We start from the raw sequence: 27,975 nt of genomic DNA, 5'->3' as shown, positions 1-27,975 counted from the left end.
GAACAGAGGTTTTGACTGTAAATATTTTAATAGAAATCCACCATCTTTTGCCTCCTCGGAGACTGTATAATAAGATCCATGACAACCACAATGAATACAAGTTTTTTTCTTGAGAGTGCCGGCTACTTCACTGCAAAGCTGAACTGCCTGATTTCATAAGAACTCAAGTTGAAAGAACATGTCAGAAGTCAGTATGAACAAGTTAAGTGTTGATGAGAACCTGCAGGCATGCAAAACATTGTCCTACCAAGGAATAAATTAAAAGGGGTAAATGCCTTCCTTATGCTAATTTGGTGTTTGATATCAAGCCAAGATACTGTCCTAGGCTCCTGTAACTATAAAGTATAAATCAATGTGTGATTCCCTGGGTAGGAATAATGACTTATGTTCCAGGACAAGGCTAAAGGATCTCTTTATGCCCTGAATGCTTTTCTTTAAATGAATGTTTCTTCCAAGGGACTTTCTACGTGGTATGCTCAAAATGCAGTGGAGAAAACCCTATTAATCTTTAAAACAAGTGATCTTTTTTCTTTCAAATTCCTTCTACCCCTGCTAGGATGTTTCCTTCCAGAATCTCTTACTGACACCAGCTAGCAGACTGCCAAATTCCCAGCTTTGTTTTCCCATTTATCCTACAATGGTAAGTGAAAAAGTCGGTTTCACTGCAGTAGAATGAAGGCAACTATGGTCCTTCCAAAAAATTGCTTTTCCCACTATTCTTTTACAAATAGACAACTGAGTGGACTCTGTGTAGTGAGCACAGATAAACCAGTATCTTATGTTTCAGCATTGCCATAAATTTACTGTTCATCCTAATGACATGAATTTTAAAAATTATTTCATTTCAACAGAAGTATGAAAAAAAAAAAGGGTTACTTGCAATTAAGCCACCAGAGACAACGAATGGTTCCAGGTTTGATTTCCCGTCATTCTCTCAAGCCTTTTACTCTCTATCCAGTGCCTACACAATCAAAACTATAGCTCGCCGGCAATAAGAGGTAAGATGACCACAGAGTTTATCCCCAATATGGCTCAGATAAAAGTTTATCAGTGGCTGGGCCTAAACTGATCATCGCAAGATCGACTTTGTGGTAACCCAACAGATATAATACATTCAATGCTTTTTTTTTGTCTCTGAGCCCCATGTCTATAGCTTTCAGTTACCTGTAAGAGAGCACCCATCTTGCTTTTCCTTACAAGCCAGTCAGCGTTGAGGATGAGAAATCTCAACTAAGAAAATGTACAGCACACGGTTTTGCCTTTATGTGCTCAGTAAATGCAGTGGGCTGGCTGACAAGCAGAGACTGGGGTAAATCCTCTTACTGTCACTAACTATACAGTATATGCACGGATCATGTACTGTTCTTAGGATGGACAAAATTAGGAGTCGAGTTTAGCTGGCTGAACATGAGGGTTACCGGTCATGCATGTTCTATAATGAAGTGGTAGAGTGAGTAGAGGAATGTTACCTGGGGCTGTGGAATTACTGAAAACTGAAATTATTCAACCTTAGAAAAGCCTTTGTAGCGGCATAATAGATAAAACCATTAAGAACTGCAGATTATGTTCATCTGGTAAGAAGCCATTTGCTGCTCTGCTTAGTTGGCTTTTCTCTTTTTGGGTCCGTAGCGCCGCCTTCGTTGTTTATAAAGGTGACGGAAATTTACAAACGCTCCTACAAGGTAAGTGAGCAAAGATTAGAACTTAGAATACTGATATCAATGTAATTACAACCAGGGTGGTTCTGGAGGGTAAGGCTGAAGCGCAAACCTGGGCTTCTAGCACGCTGCTTCCCACATCTGTTCCTAGCAGATACTTGCTGAATGCTCTAGACCAGTGGTTCTCAGAAAGTGGGCTGGAAAAGGTGGTTATTTTTCATGAAAAATCTATTTTTAAACTATCACATTTTAATTCCTAATTTAGTAAAAGTATCAGTATAACCTACACAAACAGAAGCTCTGTAGGGTTCTCAATAATGTGCAATAGTGTAAAGGTGCTGTGAGACCAAAACGTTTGAGAACCACTGCTCCACACCATTAAATGAAAAAGCATTTCCGACTGGACTAATACTGAGTCAATTATCACTAAGCATGGATTTAAAGATTATATTACACTTTCGTGAAGAAAAGAGAGTCTTGGGAGTGTGTATGTTAAGGATAGAGAGGGAAGAGAAAACTGCACCTTAGGAAATCACATACCCTCACTTGTCAGACTTGTCTCATATCCACAGAGGGTCTAAGAGGATCTCCAAGAGAAAAAGGTATGAGCACCCATGATAACATCTTACCTGGCTGCCCAGGACACTTGCTTCTTTCTGGGTTGTCACTGGTTATTTTTTGAATAACGAGTGACATATATATATCAATTTTAGATTAGTAGAACAAGCTGCAATTACTCCACATAGAAAACATCCTGAAGAGGATTATTTAAAAAGTAGTGACCCTTGAAATAGATGCCTAGCACAAAACTGGGATCCCAAGAAGTGGGCAGACAAATTTTAGCAATTTAGGGAGCAAGAATTTCTAATCAGGTGAGTATCTTCTCCACCTAGATGGCTTTCTACAGGTTTTTTCCCCTCTCCTAACCACTGTAGCACTCAGAAAAAAAAGTTTCTGGAGACAGGCCTGGTAACAAATATACTTCTGGTGATGGTTCACCTGCAGAGCCAATACTTACCTAAAAATAGTATTATAAGATAGATTTGAAGAAAGACTGAAAATTTGACTGTGGTGTTTAGTGGATATGGCAACACAAAGCTGAACTTCCCCGTCTCACTGAATACTGGAATAGACTGGATGACTGAGACCGCTGAAAGCAAAAAGGTAACACTTGTCAGAGAGGCAAACCAAAGCAGTCGTATCTGATGATATAAACTTTTAATATTTTACCCCCAAAATTCTGATTTTACATTTGTTCAAAATATTCTTTCAAGAGGTTTGCCTCTCTGTTTCTAAATCTTCACAACTCCAGCTATCAACATAGCCTTCAATGGCCTACAAAATAATTTCATAGCTAAGCCACTCCTAATGGGGTTCCCAGTATTAGGTTTCCTAGGTCTGTAACTAATAGGATGGACATCATCATCTGTGATAGAGATTCCCAACTTCTGCTTTCTTCATCAAGTTCTGGACAAACAGCCTTCCTAAGAGAAAGTGAAATGTTTCTACAAAATGATACCACTGTACAACCAGACACAAACATACTTCATACAGTTCTATACTTCATAATCTTAATTTCATTTGATTTTTTTCAACAGGTAGGACAAGATTATCCCCAATTGAAGTTAAGAAAACTAAGCTTAGGAACTTAAAAATCTAACAGCTGGTTCATGGTAGGCAGGTTTCCTGACCATTAAGAACAATGCTCTTTTCTCCATATTAAAGCTGCCAATTCTGTGTGTAAGCCACTAAAGAAAGAAAAGCGAGTAAGTGTCATTTGTAAACAAGTTGGTCTCTCCAGATTTAATCTATATTTTCAGTTTACTTTGAGGCTTTTGGGTCCCAACAACTTCTGCTGCCATCATGCAGTCACTAATGACTGATCAGAAAGCAAGCTGCCAAAATGTCCAATTACAATTTCCATTCATTTTAATTTTTTTTCTCCTACCCTTCCATACCTGGAGCAGGAGTGCCCTCACACTAGCCAATCACCGTGGCCAAATAGAACATGGTCTCACCTGGAGATTTAGTCCAAATTCTGGGATAGTTAGTTAGCTATGTGACCTTGATCATATCACTTTGTTCTCTCTTGGCTTCAGTTTTCTCATCTCACAAATGAATTGTACTTAACTAGGTTCATGTATAATTGGTAAAGAAAACCCAGAATTTCTAAAAAATACCTTCTGCCAAACATCCCAGAGTATAGCAAGGAATCCAGATGGAGTATCGGATCCATGTAAGTAATTTCCATTCTATGTCAATGCAGGACAGCATGTAGAATGGATACCTATTATAAACAAAAAAAATAGTTTGGTTTTTTTAGAGGTTACTTTCTAAAGCCTCAAAAGGTTTACTGTCCCATTAACAGGTATAGTCATGCAATCCCACAGTACTAGTAATGAAGCATACGATCTACCTCCTGAGAAAGAAGTGATACCGTCTGAATACAGTCTGAAGCGTGCTATTTTTAACTTTAATTTTTTTCTCTTATTCAAGTCTTGTATTGGAAACATTTTATATAACTGTACGTGTATAACCTGTATCTGCGTCTCGGGGAGAGCGAGGTGGAATTTGGAACCCCAAACTTTAAATAAGAATGTAAAAAGCACAGTTGTGTCTCAGTCATATATATGTGGGTTACCTACAGCACAAATCTGGACCCCAGTTGAGAGCATTTCCCAGCATACTTTTGGGCCACACCCAAATTTCAAAAGATAAAAATTCATTTCTGTACTAGTCAAACTAAAAGAAAAGTAAATTCCAAGCCCAACATAATATTAAGACTGTTATGTGTACTACCCTCTATTAAAGAACCATTAAATCTTTAGAGCCAGTAATAAGGGGGCCTTGAAAATTCACCAAGGCTAACTTGTTATCCTGTGCCAAGTCCCTTCAATGTTCTCATCATGTGGGTTTTCCAATCTCTTAAATATTTATAATGATTGAGGGTAGGGGAGAGCATGTTCCATCTTTACCTCACAAGTCAGCCCATTTCATTTTTGGACAGCTGTTTTAAGATCTTCCAAGATCAAGCAGATTCTTAATTCTTCCTTGTAGAACTTCACTGATTAAATTTTAACCTTCCTCCCCCCACCCCAAAACAACCTTTTAAATGTCTTTTTTCTAGCCTAATCAGCCCTACTTCCTTTAACCATTCTTTCCATGACAGTTTTGAGTCTCTTTCACATCCTGTGCCCATTTGCTAGTATCTCTCTTAAAAATATGGAGCCCAGACCTGAATACAATACTCCACACTGTGTTTATGATCCGCCTAGCTGAATGAAGAGTGGAATTATGACCTCCCTTTTCTTTCAGATGCTACATTTTTTTTATCAACACCATTTTTTTTTAAATTAAGCCTTAGCATCCCACAACTCACTTATAATTTGGTTTGTATTTACCCACCAGACCTTCGAAGCATGAACATGAACAATCACAATGGCAGGTGTCCTATATGTTGTCATTTTGAGGCTGAATTTTCTTAACCTAAGTATAGTGGGACGACCTTGTTAATTTGTTCCCATCGTTCCATACTTAAATCTTTCTGAATGCTGATTGTGTCAAACACCATATCTGCAACATTACCCAGCTTTGTGTTATTGCTTTCTCAGCCTATCCAAGGAGTTGGTAAAAATGTCCAGAATGAAACTACAAGTGTCACCAGCTTCTCCGTGATGCCCTCCCTGGTTAACCCCACAGGAATTCAGCTCCTTGACCCCAGGTCCCATCAGCCTTCTTAGAATGCATGTGTGCTTTTTGGAGAGACATTTGTTTTCGTTTTTCGGCTTTCACTCTGTTCCTTTCCATATACAGACTTCTCCACTCCCTTCTCTATCAGGGTGTCCTTGGAACAACAGGGATAAAAGAGGAAGAGTTCAGAACCGACCTACATCATTATCATCACCATTTACAAAGTGCTTACTATCTACCAGGCACTGCACGAACTGCTTTAATATGTCATCTCGTTTGATCTGGTCTGACAGGATGTATCCTACCCTCTTGCAAAGAAAAGAGGAAGGTGCATTTTCAACTGCAAAGTTGCTCCCTGCCCCCATGTGGGTGTTTATACCCCCAAAGAGATCATATTAAATCTGCCACTGCTTCCACAAGGCATAAGCATCCAGGTAGGACCACCTCAGATCTTTGGCTTAAGTGAAATAAGAATGTGGTGGGAAGCAGGGAGAAGTCACATGCCAATCGTTCGTTCATGCATTCAACAACTATTGGCTATGTGTTGACAGGCTTCATCCCTGAGCATCCATGGACAATAGCTCCATCCTGGGAGAACTGCTTTGGGTGAAGAATGGGTTTTTGGGTAGCATTTTAAAAACAAGTTTGTCCATTTCTGCATCGAATACCAAAATCCAACACACCTGAATATCTCTATTGTGCTCCAAAGATAAAATATAAAGAAAACCACAGCTTTGCTTTGCATTTCTTCCAAGCCACCGATGATGACAAATAAAATGAAATTTCTGCCAAAGAACTGTCAAAGAAAGAAAAATTCAAAGTTTTTTTAAAAAACCACTTGCACAGACATAAAATTCCTCTTCTGTCTCACCCCCACCCAAGACTATATAATGGTGGTGTCTGTACCAACAATTTAACTCTAGTGATTAACATCAACTGAATGAACTTGAGATCACCCATCAACTTGTAACTCCAGTACCAGAAGTCAAAGTATGTAATCTATTGTGATAGAAAGGCAACCTTGTTTCTAAGTCCACCACCAACGGAGATTCCATCCCCTGGTTCACTGCTTCCTATGTATCACTCCCTCTAATTAAATTAAGTTTCTAAGTCCTCCCCTTCCTGAAATGACCCTGTAAAAAAGCTCTAACTTAACCCACTCTGCCCCTCTGTCACAGAATCAACTTGTCAAGGCACATCTGGCCCCCTCTCTCCCTAGGCATGAACAATCCTGGCTTCTTCAATATCTCTGTGAAAGTTCTACCTTAATAGTAATGTTGTCCTTCAAAAATGAAGCCTCATGTCCTATTGATAGTGTCACTGAGTACAGCAATAATGATTCAGGCTTTAAGGCTTACGTATGAGTGAGTTGCCTAATACAAATATCATCCCCATTTCTGAGGAAAAGAGATAGTGGCTAAGGCACTTATCCAGTGCCACTTGGTTAGTTGAGGCTCAAATCTGGGTTTTAATCCAGAAGTCTTCTTGACTTTAGTCCAGGGCTCTATTAGCCCCACCCCATGACCATGGAGGAGCATTTCTTAGGTAAACTACATTCAATCTCTTTCTAAGGGGAATTATCTAAAACACAGACTCCACCACCTTTTGACCTTGGGGTTGAAGAGTCAGACAGTACATGTGAGAAGTGCAAAAGGGTCCAGAACAGGCTACCCCAAGCACAACCTTGTACTCAACTGCCTCCACAGAGATGGCATTTATAGTCTTTGCATTCAGGTGACCAGAAAAAAAGAGCAAAATTCATGACCAAAGGCTGCACATCTCTTGAAGTGTGAGAGAGTGAGTGTGTGTGTGTGTGTGTGTGTGTGCGCGCACACACATCAGAAGAGAGAAAGTGTGTATGGAACTGTGGCAAAAGTAACCACCAGACTTGTTTGAGGGCGGTTGAATTCCAACAGAAAAGGAACGCATTATTTTTAAGGTGAAATTAAAATGGGAAAACTTCAAACATCTGCTTACTTATTTTCATGCAGCCACAGGAAAACAATGAATGACATTATTTCTAATGAAGTATTTTAGTACATACTTTTTGCCCAGGGATTAAGAACTGAGAAAATGGTCTAGTTTTCTGCTTCATACATAGGGTGTCCAAAAAGTCTCAGTGCAGTTTTAAGCTATTTTTTTAAAAGCCTAAAATTGCACTAAGACTTCTGGCATATGCAGTGTTTAACCTTCCCTGAAGTTCAACTCTAATGGTCCACCATGGCCCAGAGGTAACCCCACTTCTTAGACACCATGTAAAGGGAATTCAAGCTCTGCTAGGTTATACAAGTACACAATGGTCAACAGATGGAATTTTTTTTAGTCAGAGCAACTTATTAAATCTTCCATCTGCTAAGGTGAGGAAGAATAAAATAGATACAGAGTATCCAAACAAATTAAAGCACAACAGCTATTCTCTAATTTTCAACTCTGACAAAGGAGTGAGTTGTCAGTCAGGGAATGTACTCAAGATGGCAGAACTCTATTTCGGAGAATCTCCTAAGATACAATTTTCTCCATGCTTCGGCAGAACTAACTCTAGCCATCTGTAAACAGAAAATGATTTGCAAACAGTGCCATACCTGATGAAATCCTTAACCTACAACCCTTCAGCCCATCTGCACGCTACCTGGACCACGGTGGGCGTCACTGGTGACCGGGTGACTTTAAGAAAGGCATTGATGAGCTCAACAACGGCCAGCATCTGGCAGAAATACATCATGTCAGCCATGGTGTGGAATGTGTCATAGAAAGAATCTGTAAGATACAAATATCCATTAACAGAAAACTAAATGGGAGAGTTCCTGAAAGACTAATTTCTCAAAAGAATACATTTCCTCCTGCTCCTGAAGCAGAGGAATATAAAATTGGAGAAACCCAATTAGATTCAAATACATTGCCAAGACAAACACTCATGCCAGCCCAAAAAAGTTCATGCTATTTTTGGCTCCATTCATAGCACAGTGTCTAACATGAGAGAAGTACCAATCCTATTGAACCCTATCATGGTCAGACCACATCTAGAGTACTATATTTAGCTTAGGGAACTATACTTCAGGAAGGACATTGACTAACTGGACTATATCCACAGCGATACAACCAGAGGAATGAGAGATTTTGAAAATATTTCCTACAGGTCAGATGAAGGAACTGGGGATTTTAAAATATATCCCATCAGCCATGGAAGTAGAGTAGAGAAGATGTATGGATGACATGATCTCTAGCTTCATGTATCCGAAGGGTTGCAGTATGGAAGAGGGACTAAGGCTTGTTTTGCTCAGCCTCACAGGGCAGAATGAACAAAACATATTAATGCACTGTTAGTGGAGCTGTGAATTGGTTCTGCCATTCTGGAAAGCAATTTGGAACTATACCCCAAAAGCTATTAAACTGCATACCCTTTGACCCAGAAATACATTACAAGGTCTACACAACAGAGATCAAAAAATGAAGAAAAGGATATGAACAAAATATAGCAGCTCTGTTTGTCGTGGCAAAGAAATGGAAACCGAGGCAGTGCTCATCAACTGTGGTATGGCTAAACAAGTTAAAATGGTATATGAATGTGATGGAATACTATTGTGCTGTAAGAAATGATGAACGGGATAATTCCGGAAAAATCTGGGAAGATCTGTATGAACTGAAGCCATGTGAAGTACACAGCAACAACAATATTGTAAAGATAGCTGATTGTGTAAGAACAACACAACGACCTACCACAATTCCACATGACCCACCTCCAGAAGGAAAACTGATGGACTCACAGTGCAGATGGAAACATTTTTTTCCTCTTTCTTGACTTTTTTTTTTTGAAACATGGCTAGGCTAATGTGGAAATTTGTTTTGCATGATTATACATATTTGTAATCGATTTTGCTTTTCTTGTCTTCTTGTTGAGTGGGGAAGGGGAGAAGGAAAGGGAGAGGATTTGGTGCTGAAAAAAACCCCAAGTCTGTGTGCTTTAAAAAACAAACAAATAAATAAAAAGTGAGAGACTCTCTGACCTCAAGCAACTCACATTCAAGTGGAAGGATACATGTTCACAGGTATTTACAGGATATATAAAAAACAAATATACTAACAACTGAGGCAAACAGAAAAGGCCTCCAAAAGAAGGGACATTTGAACAAAGCCTTCAAGGGAACAAGAGGTTCCAAGGTACAAAGGGGAAGAGATAGAGCATTCTAAGTATGGCAGCCAGCCCATGCTGGCTTCCAAGATGGAAGGCAGTGTATGGGGAAGGTCAAGTAGGCCAATGTAGCCAGAGTGGAAGTCTGCCTTGGCAAGATAGAAAGCTCATTCATATATCTGACTGTGCTCATGAGATTGCAGTTCAATTCTTGCTGTTGAGAGAAGGAGGGGGAAGACAGAAAAGCAAAGTCCCTCTGATGAAAGGGAGTGAAAAAGGGATAGAGATGGAGGTGGCTTAAGAAAAGCTTTGGAACAGCTGCTGTAATAAGCACATCAGAGTATATGTCTATGTCCAAAGTAATTAAATGAAGCTAAAATGGTAAGTGTATGAGTTGGGTGAAATATTTAGGATTAACTGCATTTATAATTTAATATCTTTACAGTATTCTTCAATATGTATAAAAGATGGAACATTCTGGGTAAACAAAATGAGTTTTAATTTAATTTAATCAATACCTAATATATATATCCCTTTGTAGTCATAATGGCAACATTAAAATATTCAATTTGGCCAATGAGGGAATTCCACCCAGTCATTTCTCCTTCCTAGATCATCCTGACGGACCAGGGCCCATTACCACATATTCACTCAGCTGATGTAGTATTGCCCTAAAACTGATATTCAACCAGAATAGCATGGGTTATGGGAACAAATATGTAAAGCAAAAAGTGGGAAAGGACTAGTTGGGTGCTGCCACTGCCTGTAGAAGACCCAAAGAACTGAGCTTCTCAGTAAAGGTACTCAGCTACAGGTCATTGGGAAAGGGAGGAAAGACTCTGGAGGGGATAGTAAGAGCGCTTAAGTGAAGACAAGGGAGAACCCACCTTACATTACACCTCAGTACTGACAACTCTATATAGCTATCTATTGACAGCTATACATTATATCTGTCTACATACATACATATATGTACATACATATACATACATGTGTACACACACACACACACACACACACACACATATATCTTTTCAGGTTCCCAATAAATATTTGGGGGATACGAAGGTGAATCCAGATATTACTTTTAAGATCAGAAGTATAGGATAACAGTGTGGTGGATAAAGTCCAAATGAGTACATGATCTAGGCATAAAGATTGATATTGTAAACAAATTAGTAGAGCAAGGAGTAGTGTATTTATCAGATTTATGTATTTATCAGGAAGAAATTAAAGCTATCTATGGTCATATGAAAAAATGCTCTTAATCACTACCGATTAGAGAAATGCAAATCAAAACAACTCTGAGGTGCCACATCACATCTATCAGATTGGCTAACATGGAAGAACAGGAAGATGATAAATGTTGGAGAGGATGTGAGAGAGTTGGAATACTAATTCACTGCTGGTGGAGCTGCAAGCTAATAGAACCATTCTGGAGAGTTCCATTTGGAACTATGCCCAAAGGACTATAAAAATGTGCATACCCTTTGACACAGCAATATCGCTTCAAGGACTGTATCCCAGAGATCATAAAAATGGGAAAGGGTCCCATGTGTACAAAAATATTTATAGCAGTTCTCTTTGTGGTGGCCAAGAACTAGAAATCAAGGGGATGCCCATCAACTGGGGAATGGCTGAACAAGTTGCAGTATATGAATGTAATGGAATACTATTGCACTACAAGAAATGATAAACAGGAAGACTTCAGAGAGGCCTGGAAGGACTTATATGAACTGATGCTGAGTGAAAGGAGCAGAACCAGGAGAACTTTGTACACAGCAATGACCACAGTGTGCAAGGGATTTTTCTGGTAGACTTAGCTCTTCACAGCAATGCAAGGACCTAAAATATTCCCAAGGGACTCTTGAGGCAAAACACCTTCCACATCCAGAGAAAGAACTATGGAATTGGAAAGCAGAATATTTTTTCCTGTTATGTTTTGTTTGAGTTTTTTTCATGATATCTCCCATTCATTTTAATTCTTCCATGCAACATGACTAATGTGAAAATGTATTTAATAAGTATGTATGTGTAGAACCCCTATAAAATTGCATGCCATCTTGGGGATGGAGCGGGGAGGGAAGGGGAGAAAATCTAAGACTTATGGAAATGATTGCAGAAAACTGAAAACAAATAAATTTTTTAAAAAAGATCTGAAGTATAAATAAAAATGAAGGGACAAAATCAAATGAGGACAGATGAGAATTTGTGACTGAGTTGCCTTTTAAAAATGGTCTATTTCACACTAGTCATCTGGGGAGTTTTTCCACTGTAGTCTGCCTGCTACCACTGTACTCTGCAGAATACACACTATGTGCTGAGAAAGGTGGAAGAATAACCTCCCCTTCCTGAATGGAGAGAGAACCAAGTCAGGAGGCAGCAGGCAGCCCTTGATGTAACGGTTGTCTACTGCTCCCTAGATTCCAAAACGCATGGGGTCAGGCTGAAAGTACAGCAATCTCCCAGCCTGATTTTGAATCTATCTGCCTGGGCTCCAGCATCTGCATGGCTCAAGAACTCCCAGAAGAGGAGCCAGGGAGTCGGGGCAACAAAGATCCTCTCACACAAAGGGTTACCAACATTTGCTCATGAATAAAACATGATGTAATAAGAATAGCACTGGACTGGGGGGAGGGGGAGTGTCAGGAAAATTGCATTATGGGTCTATATTTGCCACTAACAAGCTAGAGGACCACAGGCAAGTCCCTTTTTCTTCTCTGGGCATCAGTTTCCTCCCTGTCTGACAGGGAGATTTAAATACCAAAGGTAACCATCAGACTTGATGTCTCTCTACAAATGGGATCTAACATTAGTGGTACTGACTCCAAAGGCTCCATCTGAGTGGAAAGGGAAGGGAAGCTAGTGCTTGAGAAAGGGGCAGGACTGAACAAGGACCTGCTTACTTGCCTTTTCCTAAGATGAACAGCCGCACTGTCATGTTGACAAAGATCCAGGAGAATCCTAAGAACTGAACCAGGTTATACATAAACAGGTATCCTCTCCTCAGGTTGGCAAAAGCTGAAAACCAAAATAAACAGTGCAGTTAGCTCCCAAGGGTGACTTTCATAGCAGAAGGCAGTTTTTCAGGGATTAAACGCCTGACTTTGTTCTTTCTTCCCCAAAACTGGAAGCTCACAGGCAAACCCCTTCCATGGAGGCCTATGTCAGCACAGCTCTCAAGTCTCTCTCGGAGAAGAGAGGACCCTCATGAACAAGGAGCAAGAATGGTTTATGACAATCACTGCACTTCCCTTCACATCTGAGAGGTAAATACGCAGGTTTGGGGAGCTCAGGAAAATGAAATGTACAATATCTGGTGCCTTTGTCATCTGTAGAAAACTAGAGGAGGAGATGGGTGTGGATATCCTATAATCCACTGTTACTTCAATACTGGGAAATTTTTTAAGTTGTATAGACCAGGTTATGTCAGACAGGGCAAGAATAGGAATGAAAGAGAAGACAGGACCAGGAAAGAGAACAGGACTGGGACCAAGTGTGGGGGAAGAGGTGGGCGCAGTGCTAACTGAGGGAGTAGGGGACTCAGAACAGGGTCAGGGCAGAAACCAAGTAGAGGCTAGGCAGTTTTCAGCAAAGAAATCATGAGTTCTGTGTTTTGCTATTACGTACCCATGCCCAGGCTGAAATACCTTTCAAAGACATCCAATCAAAAGGCTTGGCTTATGCTCAAATAATCAAATTCCACAATATGACCAATCTAAAGCAGGCCCAGGATAGGAGGACACCAAGGGCCAGGCATCTATCACATGAGATTCGTTTAGATTTCAATGTGTTCATTTTGTCTTTGTCTCTAGCAATCCTTGCCTGCCTTTGTACCAATGAAGAAGCAGAGTGCTAAGGTCTTTCATTTCTTTCTTGGGAAGCAAGGTCACTTACGGGTTCCTCCCACATTAGAAAAGTGAAGACAGAAAGCATGCAGGTGCCACTGAAATGTATGTTGTTTAGAATAAAATCAAAGGCAGTCTGATCACACATGCTGATGGTTACATTTATAGAACCCATCCCTAAGAGGTAGTAATGGCAGGAAATATAAATGGGATTCCAAAAAAAAATTCTGAACAGACCATCCAGAAATGCCTACTGAGCAGAGGGGATTAAGCTAACTTGCAGTGAGTCCAAATACATCCTCTACCAGCCTTCCCACAGCCTCTAACACTCTTTGGGCAATCTCTCTTGGTAAGATAACGCAAAATTAGACAGACATGAAATGAAATTGAACATGGCATAGAAATATCTGTGTTCCTATACCCTGTCTAATCTGCAACCACACCACACCATTTCATTGCCCTGATCACTTCCCTGTATCCTAGCAGATGAAACCCAAAGATAACTCCAAGATGTGAGGACTTTGATTCAAGAATATATATACACCCTCCCCCCCAATTCATAAACCACCCCCACATACACACCTAAACACCCACACCGAAACACCTTATTTCAAGAACAGGAAAGTCTGGTAGTCAGGGGAAATCATCCTTCTTTGGGAATCCATATCCACCCAAGTCTACCACTGCTTTCAGGTCCAATTTCTGTAGGTTCATCCCACTCCCACTGAAAGATAACTGTAGTTAACACTTGAAACAGTAACAGCAGCAGCAGCAACTAACTTACAGTCATTTGGAACTCTGGACTCCATCCTGATTTTGTTTATCCGTTCTTCTTCCTAGAATTCGGGGAGAAGTTTCCCCAACAGCAATGAGGAACACCGCTCAGACACTGATCAACACCCCAGTATTAGATAAATGGCCTAGTTTCCCCAAAGCTCTCTCAAGCCTGGTCCTTGTGTTATTGAGTATCCTTAAATATCTATATCTGGGACCAAATTTCACAAGCCAGAAAATTTCACCCTTGCTCACTAGCATTGCCAGTTGCTCTCAGGTTTTGCAGTGGACTTCTGTTCTACAAAGGGCCTTTACCATTCATTTTTTCTATATCTCTGCCTCTGAGTAACAGGACAATAACTAAGCAATCCTAGTCAGAGTCGAAGAATTGGTGAGTGGGGGGAGGGCAGAGGAAGCGTGTGGAGCAATTCTTAAAGATTTGCAAATTTCTCATGGTTTCGCCCACTCATTATAATTCTTCTATGCAACATAACTGGTGTATAAATGTATTCAATAGGAAAGTATGTGTGGAGACCATATAAGATTAAATGCCGTCTTGTGGAGGGAGGGGGAGAAAATTTAAAACATATGGAGGTGGATGTTGAAAACTGAAAACAAATTAATAAACATGAAAAATAATTTTGCAAATTTTTTTGAAAATTTTTCAGGAGGCTAAATAGCAAATATTTCTGTCCTCCTAGCCAACATTTCCCCAGTAACGTTAAATTAGAGAAGGGGCTGGGTAAAGATAAGCTCTGTGAGCTGAACCATCACCCGACCGCTTGGACTCTTACCAAATGTGTGTCCTTGCATGCACCTAATCACCAGATCATTACTGACCTTGGCTTTGAGTTCCATTTCCGCATCAGACTCATCCAGCCAGCGATCAAAATCAGGGGCCAAAAACAGGGGGCGTTTTTCTTGTTTAGTCAGTCTCTCCCACCAATGATTCTCTTTCTTCTGCACTGTGATATTCACCTGCCTTTGGGTCAGCTTATGAGTCAGCTAGGAAACACAAGAAAACAAAATTAGGTCTGTCTACCCTTCTCCTCCTCTTCTACCCTTCTTTTGCAAATACACCAAACCCAAGTGGCATTGTGGAGAAATATTTCACTATCTGCTAACAAAGATGTCAGACCCTAATAGAGGCTGTTCACTCAGAAGAAACTGCTATATGGAAGTGGAGTAAGCAGTATTCTTTGGAAACAACTATAACCTCTGACTACAATTTACAAGGAAAGAACAAATAGAAGATGCATGTTTAAGACAGGCATGTGGTGTAACAGCACAGCACACATGACATCAGGAGGGGCCAACTCAAGTCCCATCAGACACTTCCTAGCTGTATGAAGGCAAGCCATTTCTCTAAGCCTCAATTTTCTCATCTATAAAATGGGAATAAAAATGTTTGTGAACTCTGCCTCATAAAGTTGCTGTAAAGAACGCTTTGTTGCTTTTAAAGGGATAAAGAAATGTGTTTTTATTATTATTCTCTTCCCAAATCCCACAGGACTTGAAATTAATTGACCAAAAACTTCAAAATTACTTCTTCCAATCCAAGTTCAACCTTGAACCTGAGTAAAAGAACCTGAGTCTGAATCCTGCCTTTCATCTATGATCATGGGCAAATCAATTCCTTCTCAGGGTTTAAAAAAGACCAAGAAATTAAATGATCAGAAACTTGGTACTTAATGGTCACAGAACAAATCACAAGAGTACTAGTTATTTTTTGCAATCCCACTGTGGGTGGTGTAGATGAGAAAACAGGTAATAGAGGCAGATGCTGTTAATGCCTGACTAGGCTAAGGGGAGACATCTGCTAGCACAGGAAAGGCTCCCAGACCCTTCCAAGGCCACATTCTCATGGGAAGGAAGAGATAAGAGAGGATATTCCCACTTCCCTTAAGGAAAATATTAGAATTCTCATAAAACCAGAATTATAGAAGAAAGCCTGCTGTATTAGACTTGTAGTCAACAGACATGATAGACTGGGTTTGAGTTTTGACCCTGTCTTAGAAGTTGCATGGATTCCCCTGCTGGATTTGCTCTGCCATCTGTAAAATAAGTGGGGAAAGAGTAGAGGAACTCCCTGATCCTTTCTGGTTCTAACTCTTACAGGCTCCTTGTGGCCTAGAGGTCCTACCCAATCCATAATGTGTGCATCTTTTTTGAAAGAGCAGCAAAACCCCATGCAATCTGTGCCCAAGCATGCTCAGTCTCTTAACCACCCTCCTGTAAGAGGTGACTGAACTCCATTAAGAAATGTTCACTAGTGATAGGGAACCCACTGCCTGGAAATGCTGGTATCAAGACCAGCACTTGGTCTATCTAGGAGCAGCTCTGTCCAGCAGGATCAGACAGTGTCTTTCTTTCCATTGGGCTCTTCCCAGCATTATCCCAACCAACTTCATATTTCTTTCAAGTGTGCTACAAATAACACCAGCTCCATCCTCCTCCCTTCTGCCTACCCAGAAGTCTCTTCTATACATTATCTTCATGGCTCTCCTCAGATGCTTTCTCAAGAAAAACCGAGCCTTTGATGGAATAGGAATATGAGCTCACTCCCCTGAAGCTGGGGGAGTATGTAATTCAGTCACATCAAAAACAACTAAATTAAAGCCTCTGTGGGATTCTCGCCTCCATCCTACCCCCATCACTCAGAAGCACTGGGAAAATGTACATTCCAGGGCAGAAGGGGAATAGAATGCCCGTGCTTCCATTGTAAGTTTCGGGCTTTGCCAATGTCTGCTCTTTTTACTATCACTGTGGAAGTGATGAAGAAAGGACTCTCCTCCCTGAAATGATACCCTGAAAGCTCTTTTCCTTCCTTCAGTATTTCTGTATGCTGTCCATGGAGTCTAGAATCAGAAAACGTTAGAGACCTTGGAGATTATGCAGTTCAATTCCCTGTGAGAAGAACTGAGATTCAAAGAGAGACTGCCACAGAGTTAGTGGCATAGCCAGGGCTAGAATCCAAGGCTCTTGCCCCACTGCTCTTTCCACTTGCATCACTGAGCAACTTTCTGCATCAAGAATGGCCCTCTTCTTGCTGCCAGTGAAAACTATCTAATTTTGATTAAACTGAAGGCAGAGAAACTATTGCAATATTCTAAGCACAGAGTGAGAAACTAGGAACTGAACCTGGAAGGGAACCTATAAGGAATTTAAAGGAAAAGGAATACATGAATTACAAAGACATTACCACTGAGTTCCACCTCTCAGCTGTCAAATGAAGGTAAAGCACGGATGGCTTAGGGACTGGCTGAGTAAAATGCACGCTCTTTTAAGGGCAGGAACCGTTTTTTTCATCTTTATATTTCAGGTCCTAGCACAGTGGTTTAAACAATGTAGGCACTAAAATATTAATAACGGGGAAAGAGGGGACACAGTTCTCAAAAAGTGTTAACAGTTAAAGGCAAAGGGCAACTAGGTGTTGAAGTGGATAGAGTACTGAGTAAGGAGGACCTCTGACACTTACTAGTTATATGACCCTGGGCAAGTCACTTAACCGCAATAGTCTTCCCTCAACCCCACAACAAAAAAAAAAAAGAAAGAAAGAGTAAAGATGTCCTAAAACTGAAAAGCTTGAGAACTGCTGGTTTAAAGCAAAGCAAAGGCACCAAGGGCCTTGCACGCCATACAATGTGCCTCTTAAGAATACTCTGTAGGCCAAAGTGCCCTTAATCTCAAGTTAGACAAAAAGGAATCTGTGTTCTCTAAAACTTAGCTATTTCTAGGCTTTTATATTGGAGGGATGGGGGAATTGTTGTCCATCCCTTAGTTTTCATCTCAAAAGTGATGCCAACAGAGCCCCAGCTCTCATAGGTCCTGCTGGACCTCTAAGAGTAAACAACTGGCAACCAACCATGTGTCTGCTGTGAGGGAGGTCAGCTAACTATGCTGGGGAAGTAAGACTCATTCCTAGGAGCCTAATCACCAGGTAATGGACCTTCTGGGTCACAGCAGCTCAAGGAGCACCCCCTATTTCAGTGGTACAGCATCCAAGCCACTGGAATCTTAGATCTTCAGAACTATTAAAACACTGAAGATATGAATGCTAAAAAGGGTAGGTAAATTCCCCCTTGGTTTTCATTTTGCCCTTTTTCAATACTGAGGTCAGGAACATTTTTCTTTCTTTTTTTTTTTTTTAAAGAAGAAGAAAATCCATACCTGAGGCTTCACAGGTTCTAGGAATTCCAAGTGAAATTCATATACATTGTCTCCTTTGGCACCATGGCCATGGGCTACAAAGGAAAAACAGAGGTCAGCATGGACATGGACAAAACAAATTTATCCCCACCTCAGTACAAGAGAGATCTTTTACAGCTCTCTGTCAATCCAGACTGAGTAAGCCAAATATGAGAGTTTATTCGTAGGGACAATCATTAGATATGGTTATTTAGCTTGACAAAAACTCTTTTTATTTCTATATGCACTTTGTAATTAGATAAAATCGTTTGTGGTATGTGTGCAGCGGGGGTGGGAATGGCAGGCATGGAGGAAAAACAAGAGAAGCCACATAGGTATATATTTAACTTTCAAATTTCTTCCTGTTCCTGATGCACAGTGGATAGCAACTGGGTTGAAGTCTTTGTGTTATCTTGTTTATGAGGTCGCAAAAGGAAAGCTGCCAAGATACATGGAAATTTTAGACTGTCTAACTATGTTTGTTCTCAGCTCCACAAACTCCCATCTGGGGAGAGAGGGTAAGGGTCAAAATAAAGGGGAACAGACTGAAAGAGCAGCTACCTCCTTTTAGGATATGGAAGTGAGCCAAATGGCAGATGGAGGCAATATGATGTAGTAAATAGGTTCTTAAACCTTTTTTGTGTTGTGGCCCATTTTGGCAATGTGGTAAAACCTATGGTCCCATTCTCAGAATAATGTTTTTAAATACACAGAATAAAATACAAAAGATTACAAAGGAAATCAATTATATTGGAACAGTTATTAATTTTTTTTTAATCAAGTTCAGAGACCCCAGGTAAAGAATCCTTGACATAAGAGAAAAAATCTTGGAGTTAGGAAGCCTAGACTCAAGTCCTGGATCCAACACTTAACACACAATCCTAGGCTTAATATCTTGAGTAACCTCTAGCATGTCATCTCTTTGGGCCTCGATTTCTTCATCTGTAAAATGAGTGAATTGGACTAGATGTTCTCTAAGGTCCCATCTAACTAAATCCTATAATCCTAAACTGAGGAAAAATAAAGTTTTTCTGAGTCCCACTTCTCCAGCCCCTGCCTAAGCCAGAACAATAAAGTAAAAAGAAAGATGGGAAAAGAAATGGTTTCTGAATTAACCCATAAAAAAACCAAAAACCAAGTTCTTTGCTTCTATGTACTACCAGTCCTCTTCCCCCGCTCCAAGAGGTGTGATGTCAAAGAGCCCAGAGAACAATGACTACTAAATATGTTGGCTGCTGACTTTCGTGACTCTATTTTTCCCTTTTTCTTTGCAAATCCATGATGATACTATTTTGTGACACTATAATAACCAACTTTTCAAACCTAGATTGCTTAAGAAAGTCAAATCCCAATTTTCTGGTCAATAAAAGTCACTACATTTCTACCCCAATGGGAACTGGCATTTCAATGAAATTAACAGGAATTTTTTCCCTTTTTTAATCTTTGAGCTATTAAAGAAATTTTAATTCTTATTGATGCCTTTTCTTCTTCTGGATTTCTCTTCACTTCCACCCAGGAGTAACAAAGAAAGACTGTTAAGCAAAACCAAATGACCCAGTCAGTGCATGTGAGAGCAGATGCAGTTACTAAGAGGCTTATTTCAGCTGTCATCATTGTTCTCCCAATTATGGGCCCCAAACCTAACATTCAGGAACATCTTTCCTGGGGAAGAGGGGAGGATCCCTTCCCTGGTCTGAACCAGGCGAAGTTCAAGTACAATGACCTCTTAGGATCCCCCATAAGACCTGCCCTTTGCTTTGAAGAAGCTCACTGACTGTTGTAGCAATCATCTGGTACAAATCTTGATTTTTCCTATTTTGTACTTTCCAAACTCATTCATTTTTCTTTAAATCCAATGGCATCAGAGGATAAACAACAGTAAAGGAATAAATCAAGGCAAATGAAAACAAAATAAAACTGCTACCAAGTTGTTTTTTTAAAATTTCACAGCAAATAGAGGAGCCCTTATACATAGATACTAACCTTTGAAATGAAGGACATTTTCAGTGATGCTGATGTCAGGATGCTGTGAAAGGAGATCAAGAACATGAATAGGAATTGGAGCTCTAAAGGTGGGGAAAAAATTAAATTAAATAGGTATTTAATTTCCACCCTCAACCTTGGGGCCCTCTCTTTCCCCCTGCATGCTCTGAGTCAAAATACTTGGTTATCTACTAATGCCAAGACACAAGGTTTCTGTATATTTATTTGCGGTCTATCTTCAATGGCAAGTTTTCAATTCAATAAAACTCTATTGAACACCTGTTATGTTTAAGCACTGTTCCTGGCAAGGAACACACACATGAAGAAAGGAGAACACAAACATGAAGAAAGACCCTGTGCACCTAGAATTTACAGTAGGAAGGTAACATACAGATACCAAAAACAGAGAGTTCAGAGAAGGAAAAGATCAAAGACAGCAGTGAGTGCTAGAAAAGGCATCACAGAAGAGACATCTGACCTGGGGCCTGAAGAAGGAGCAGGATTTCACTATGCTGATAGTAAGGATAAGTGCACTGTAGATAGGGAATAATGACAAAAATACAAGTTTGGGATGTCGAGTCCTGAGGAGACCCTCCCTGACTCAAGTTCCAGGTAGAAAGGCTTTTTTACTGAGTGACTAAATTACTAAGGAGAAAAGACTTCAGTTAGGAAGGGAAAGATGGGAGGACAGCTCAGTTAGAATGTCTCAAATCATTAGAGCTGTCAACTGCCTGTTTTCAAGTTCCTCTAGTAGCTGAGTCCTAAGTATGACAGCTTACAACTAATGCCAGAAAGATGAGAACTCTTCCACTCCCACCCCCACTCCAGTGTCATTAGGCAAGAAGCAACATGTTTCCAAGGAGTCATCACTGCCTCTCAAGCAGCTTCAGCAATTTCTACTGCATCTCACGATCTCTGAGAAAAATCAGATAACAGAGGAGGAAGTAGACAGGCAAGCTGAAGAACAGGCTGTGAAAGCTAACAAGGCAAACTTCCAGAAGCCAGGAGGCACATTGGGTGGCAAAGGGAACAGCTCCATAAGAATAAAAACTGTCCTCAGTAAAAGGAAGAAAGGAATTCTTAAATTTCACGTTTCATCACTTTATGCCTGAATCTCGTAAGGGCTGCTTCTCATCCAGTTTGAAAAGTGGTCCTATCCCATTTCCCCCCTAGCTGGAACCATTCCATTCTTTCAAGCTGGCTTCTGGCACCACCATCTAACATAGGCTTGACTGCCCACCCACAGGTGGGCCTAGGAGCCCAGTAAGCTGGACCTCAGTCAGGCTACTTTCAAATACTATCTTGGCAGGAAGGGGAAGATTCTGTCCCATGCTTCCCACAGTATTATGAATCCTCAAGTCCAAGTTTTGCTGCAGTGAGGAGAGGAACAACTATGGGATCACTCATTTAGAGCTAGAAAAGATCTTGGACTCTATCTCATGCAAATTCCTCCTTCCCCTGGTTTGCAGATAAAAAAGCTAAGGCACAGGGAAGTGAAAAAGTGACTTTCCAAGGTCATGCAGTTGGTATAGAAGTCCATCTCCTCTGAATTAATACCATCAAAGGTATTTCTAACTGTCCACAGGCCTCATGCATTTAGAGATACTATTACCAGAAGCAAGTTCTAAACTGGGGATGACAGGAAATCTCAAATTTAAAGACAAATAAGTCTCAATTTAAAGAATCAGAGCCCCTTTCTCCAATGGTCAGCGAAGGGTTCCATCCCAGAGCCCAGCCCCAGCATCCCCCAAAGGTGGAGCCCATTATCCCAGTAACCAGTTTCCCAAACTATTACCCCATCCCTCTCTGGGAAAGTTCAGATACTCACTCCTGACCACCACAAGCACAGGGAATTTTCTGGCTCAGCTGATGGGAAGAATCCATGGGGTTTGGGGGACATAAAAAAAACCCACCTGTCAAGTGTGAGGGTTAGGGATGGGGGAGAGCACTGTCATTTCAGAGTGCTAATTAAAAGATTCAGAGACATGCAGGTACTCAACCAGAGTAGGACTAACAGCAGTCATCTCTAATAAGAAAATTTATGATCTAAAACAGTGATATTCCAGCCTTCACATTACAAATGCGTGAAATCAAGGAACAAGTCTGGCCCCTCCCACTCGCCAGCCCTCTTCTCTTACCCTGAGGTCACATCTGTGCCCAGGCCGACACAGCAATGGTGTCATGTGCAGGTAGAAGTGTTAAAGGCACGGATGACACTATTAACTTATGAAAGACAGACTTGGGGAATCAAACTTTTAAGTTTGGGCATTCCAATCAAACTGACCTAACCAAACTGCCCATCTCCTATAATCTGGGAACGTGACTTACCTTGACAATAACCTTCAATAACCTTCAAGTTCTATGGTACTACAGCAAAAGAGTTTGGTAAACTTCAAAATGTTACATACATGGGAAAAGTCGATAAATTATTTTTGGTCTAGATCTGTGATTTCATAGACATGGAGAACTCCAGATATGTAAATTCCTTCCACTGATACAGACTGGTGAATCATTTGTAATTTGAGGCTTAAAGGGTTACCTGGGGCACCAAGAGGTTAAGTAATTTGCCTATGATCACAAAGCCTGTATGCATTACAGGCAGCTTTTGAATATAGACTTTCTTGACTCTAAGGTCAATCCCCTTTCCACCACACCATGCTGCCTCTCACTACAAGAATCATAACTTAAAATGTTAAAATGATTAATAATTCATACTTATAAAACTTTAAGGTTTATAAAAAACACTCTCTCCACTAAGACCCCATGAGATCAGCATTCATTATACCCATTTATAGATGTGGAAACTGTTGAGGAGAATATGATATACCCATGGTCACACAACTCGTAAGTCTTAGATTCCAACCCATTTTTCCTGAATTCCATATGCATCAGTTCTTTCCCTTAACCCACACTGCTATTTTTATCCCTTGATCAGGAATTTTTAAAAACATGAATAGTTCTAACTCTGCCACTTACTAGCTATGTGACCTTTGGCAGTTACTTCACTCTCATCAATAAACAGAGGAGACTGGATTTAGTGACACTCTAATACTTTGTGACTTTCCCCCAGATCATCTAACTCATTCTCTCCATCACCAGGAGTCCTTCTGTCTTTCCTTAAGAATCAATCAACTCATTGCCTCATCTGCTCACCCTACCTATGTCAAGCCCATGAAGATCTAGTTACCTAAATAAATACAAAATAAAATACAAAGTAATTATGGGAAAGCACTAATAACTTGGGGAAGTGAGGAAGGGCCTCATGTAGCACCTGAACCGATAGGGCTCCTGAAAAGTGGAAGGAAGTGCAGAAGAGCGTTCTAGCATGGAGTACAATTTGAAACCTTGGAATCAACTTTGACTCCTCCACCCATTTTTCACATGTAATCAGATCTACCTCCACAATCTTCCCTTAACTGTCCCCTCCTTTCCATTCCCATTCAAGCCCTAATCCTACCTGACCTCCAGTGATAGTCTCATAAATAGTTCCCTAATCTTTGGCTTTTATCCACCCTAGCAGATTAATCTTTCTAATAATGCACTAATTTGAGCACATCACATTTTCAGTGTATCGTGGTGAAATCAGTACTAGATTTAAGAAGACCTGCGTTTGAATTCCAGCTCTGCTTTCTTACTCCCTGGGTGACCTTAAGCAAATCACTTAATTGTTCTGTGCCTCAGTTTCCTCATTTTACTCTGCAAAATAAAGGAGCTGAACTAGATGACCTTCAAAGATCTCTAGAATCTATGGTCTCTATTTTGATTTCTGCTCAGGAATCATCAAAGGCTTCCCACTGCCTTCTGAATAAAGTCCAAATTCCTTAACGTGGCATTTGAAACTATCCCCTAGCTTTAACCTACCTTTTTCAGCCAAACTGGGGCATTTACCTTGACTACAATCCTACACTTCCCCTCTGCCCCTATGTGTTTCTTTATGTTTTAAATGCCAGATTAATCAGTAACTGCTGGCTGAAACCCTGTCTATTCTTAATGCCTAATTTCAAATGCCACCTTTTCTTAAGGGCCTTCTCTTAAATTCCCCTGATGTCTAAAGTGACTTTTCATCCTCAAATTTGTGACGTTACTTTATTTTGTACCCCTCTTCAACACTTATCACATTCTACTCTGGAATATCTATTTGTATACACGTTAAATCCCTTGGGAGACTGTAAACTCCATGAGGGCAGTGATCAAGTCTCATTTCACCCTGCCTGCACCACAGTGCGTAGCATTTAGTACGCCCTAGTTAAACATTAGGAACTGAGATTTAAACTGGATAGAGAATGTTCCAGAATATAAAATCTAGTTCTGCATAAGGCAAAAAACCATGAGGTCTGCTTTACAAAGTAATTTGCTTAGGGCGAACCCTGGGACTAGGATGAACTGAGACTGCAGGAAAGCAGGAATACAAAAGTGGTCGGAACATATACCGAGTTACTGTAAATTGAGCTGAGTTCCCCACCCTCTTACCCAACCTACCTATCTAGATTTGCAAGCCCAACAGTAAACAATCCCCGGTTCTGAATCACTAGAACAGGTTAGAGAAGGAGCCTTCCTCCAGGGGGATTCGGAAATACAGGCTCTACACTCCTTAATCCACACTCTTATCTAGGTGCCAGCCCAACCTGAAGGAGGAGATTCTGGGAGTGAGGCACCAAACACTGCCAAGGCATCTAATCAGAGCCACCTTGGGCCCCGCCAGCCAACCTGCCCCAAGTCCAAACCCAGTGCACTGTCCCGAGTCGCGGCCAGCGCTCCGCAGGACCCCACGCACGGAGCCATCCCGCAGGCCCGTGGCACACACCTCCAGGGGCACGGCTGAGGCCCGGGCCCGCCCGCACCGCAGAGAAGCCCCCCACACTGCCCCTCCCGCCAGGGTCACGCACATCACCACAGGGCGGACGGCTCCAACGCGCGGGGTCGGGGGAAGCGGAGAAAGCAGGGCAGGACGGGCCGCTTCCCCGCAGGGCCGCGGGCCGGGTGGGCCCAGCCGGGCCGTTTTACCTGCACGTCGCTCAGCTCCACGCGTAGATACACCTCGCGATGTCTCTGGGCCCAGTAGACGTGCGGGGTCAGCACCTGATTCTGCATGGCCGCTGCCGGGCTTCTCGGGGGGCCGGGGAGGAGCGGGCAGGGGGTCCTGTCCTCCGCAGCGGCTCCAGAGCCACCGGAGCTAGAGCCGAAGGAACTGGCAGCGTCGCTCGGGGAGCCTCGGTCCGCCCCTCCGCCGGGCTTGGTGGGGGAGGGGGACCCTGCGCCTGCGCCCCGGAGCAGACGGGCGGGGGGTGGTTCGGGAGCGTCGTGAGCGCGCCCCCTGTGGCGGGGAGCCGGGTTGGGCCGTTTGCTCCACCCGGTGGGAAGAATGAACTGAAAGGACGGTGTGGCAGGTTTCAGTGACCGCCACCTTGGAGCTGGGGCCCAGGTGGCTGAGGGCAGATGCAGGGGGATGCCCCATGGGGGACAGTTAGCGCCAGTTAGTCTCTTTAGAAACCCCCTCTGGCGCCCTCTTCGTGGGCTACCTAGAGCTGCCAGGCAAGGAGCACGACAGGGGGGTCTCCAAGAATCACCTTGAGAGCAAGGGGAGGTCGAACTTGGGCTCCCTACCCAGCAGGCATAATGGCTGTTACCCCCCTCGCTCTACATTGCACCTCTTCAGATTTTCATTCCTTTTGATGGGGTTCAGACTCTGGGAACTTCCTTGAATTCTCCTTGAATCTCCCCACTTAACCTGGCTTTTCATACTCAAATTGAATTCTGCTTTAATCTTCCCACTTAATCTGGCCTTTCTTACTCAAAGCTAATGTTCCCATTTGTTGCCGGCAGTCTCCAGAAGCCCGTGGGCTTTTCATTATAACTGTGTCCAGGTCTCTGTTGCACTCCCTACCCATGATCCTATCAAAACCCCATTCCCCAGGCTACTATCCACTCCAATCAGGAGCCTGCCTGGGTTTGATCTATGGAGACCATCCCTGGGACCCCCAGACTACCTGGCAACACCTCTGCTGGTCCAGGCCCTCCATTGTCTGATATCTCCTGATTGCCTCTATCTGTTTTCAACACTTGACCAGTCACCCCCTCCTTGGACTTCTCTACAAGATCCTCCCTAAACCACTCCTCCCATCACCCTAGACTAACAGACCACCCCCAGATCCCTCCTATACTCTTTTCTGTATTTAAGGTCCATCTTGCCTCCATGAAGGTGCTCAAATTCAATCCAGCTCAGACTCTGTCTAGCTGGGATTCTATCTGGCCCGCTTGTGAATACAAACGTTACAAATGCTTAGGCTCCTAAGACTCAACCAGTAAGGCGAATCTTTAATAAACTTTGTTTTCTTTGGCTTTAAGAAGGCTTGAGTCAAATTCATTCGAGCAAGACCCGGAGCGTCGGTATTATGGGGTCCCCAGCACCCATAAACCTCATCACTTTCACCTCCTGGGTCACCCCTTTGTACCTGTCACAACCTGCCGACCTTGTAATATACTTCTCTGTCCTAGAGTCTAAGCTCCCTGAGAGGGCAGAGGCAGTTTTTCAGATCTATCTATCCTATCTATCAGTTGTTGAATTGAATTGCATTTGTTACACCTCTTAGTCTCCTGCAAGTTGTCCCTTAATGTTCCTCTTACCTGGAATCAAAAGAACAAAAATGTAGAGTAACTGACCAGACCAAAACTTTCCCAAAGAATGACCCAGATAAGGATCATTTTCCTTTCTGGATCTAGAAACATTAACAGGCCTTTGACAGTGGTTAACAGGACATATCACATAGCTCCTCCACCAGCCCCTCTGTTTGCAGTATTAGACTACTACACTGATAATCTTGAGACCTGTATTCAAATCCCAGTGGAGCCCCATATTTGGTGTGTGACTATGAACAAGTTACTTAACCTCTCAAACCCTTAGTTTTCTTGTCTGTAAAAAGGGTATAATACTTGCACCTGCCTCACAGGGCTGTCATACAATATACTATGTGTTATTAATTGTGTACCTGACCTAACAGCACCTGGGAGGGAGATCCAGGACACTAGATCTAATGGAAGAAATAGACCACAGGCAAAACAAAACGACATGTACAAACTAATATAGCTTACAGCACTTGTTAGAGATGAACTTGACACACAAAAAAGGTAGCAAGAAAAATTTATTTAAAATGGAGTTCAGAGTAGGGAAGGCCTGCGTTCCTTCCCCTGAATGAACAGGTAGCTTCCAGCATGGCCACTGGAAGGACTACAACCAGGTCAGGATGAGGCAGCACCCTTATAGAATTCTGAACTTTGGATTTCCCGAGATACTGTCCTCTGGCCATGTGACTCCATGTTCTCCTCTCTAATAGGCCCTTGCTCACACAGCTCCTTGGGGCTTCGCATTAGTTTCTGACCTCTAACCTATCCATGCTAGGTCCCAACCCCTATCACCTAGGAATGTGGACAACAGAACTTTCTTACTTCCCACAGCCTGAACTATGTGCTGAGGTGATGGAATCAACATTAAAGAGAGACAATGTAAGACATATTGTATAAAAGTTCTTGACTCTTGATTCAGAGAATCTGGGATCAAATCCAGAGGTGCTCATTCTCCTTGCCAACATTTCTACATTCACCTTTGATCTATCTCTTTTCATCTGCACCAGACTGCTCCCTCTATCACCCCTACTTCCTAATCTTAAGTATCTCCCTGTCCACTCAAACCTTCACTACTGTATTCAAA

The 27,975-nt window shown here is 41.8% G+C and overlaps 1 protein-coding gene across 2 annotated transcripts; it reads right to left on the bottom strand.

The window, feature by feature from the left end:
* Window positions 1-9: 9 nt before the first annotated feature.
* On the bottom strand, window positions 10-25,532 carry HACD3 (3-hydroxyacyl-CoA dehydratase 3). Of its 2 annotated transcripts, none has more exons than XM_072614369.1 (11): window positions 25,275-25,532; window positions 20,271-20,313; window positions 18,270-18,343; window positions 14,940-15,104; window positions 14,110-14,161; window positions 12,388-12,498; window positions 7,978-8,105; window positions 6,032-6,144; window positions 3,839-3,945; window positions 2,677-2,808; window positions 10-1,675 (listed from the first exon to the last, which is right to left on the bottom strand). In XM_072614369.1, exons 1-11 carry the CDS (start codon window positions 25,359-25,361, stop codon window positions 1,599-1,601), a joined length of 1,089 nt encoding a protein of 362 aa, XP_072470470.1. In that variant the 5' UTR covers window positions 25,362-25,532; the 3' UTR covers window positions 10-1,598. The 2 variants fall into 2 exon arrangements, with proteins under 2 accessions (XP_072470470.1, XP_072470477.1); XM_072614376.1 differs by lacking the exon at window positions 25,275-25,532 and adding an exon at window positions 25,157-25,270.
* Between the last annotated feature and the right edge of the window lie 2,443 nt (window positions 25,533-27,975).

The sequence above is a fragment of the Notamacropus eugenii genome, chromosome 1 (genome assembly GCF_028372415.1).
Source record: "Notamacropus eugenii isolate mMacEug1 chromosome 1, mMacEug1.pri_v2, whole genome shotgun sequence".
NCBI lineage: Eukaryota > Metazoa > Chordata > Mammalia > Diprotodontia > Macropodidae > Notamacropus > Notamacropus eugenii.
The sequence above is the reverse complement of the archived record's forward strand: the minus strand, read 5'-3'. Positions and strand labels throughout refer to the sequence as shown.

Bases quoted from the DNA above. Each gene is read 5' to 3' on its own strand.
- HACD3 (XM_072614369.1), bottom strand. From the start codon at position 25,361: ATGCAGAATCAGGTGCTGACCCCGCACGTCTACTGGGCCCAGAGACAT. The intron at 18,344-20,270 runs GTTAGTATCTAT...TTTCCTTTGTAG, and splicing joins AAATGTCCTTCATTTCAAAG to CCCATGGCCATGGTGCCAAA. The intron at 2,809-3,838 runs GTATTTTTTAGA...TTTTGCTTTCAG, and splicing joins TCTGGGATGTTTGGCAGAAG to CGGTCTCAGTCATCCAGTCT.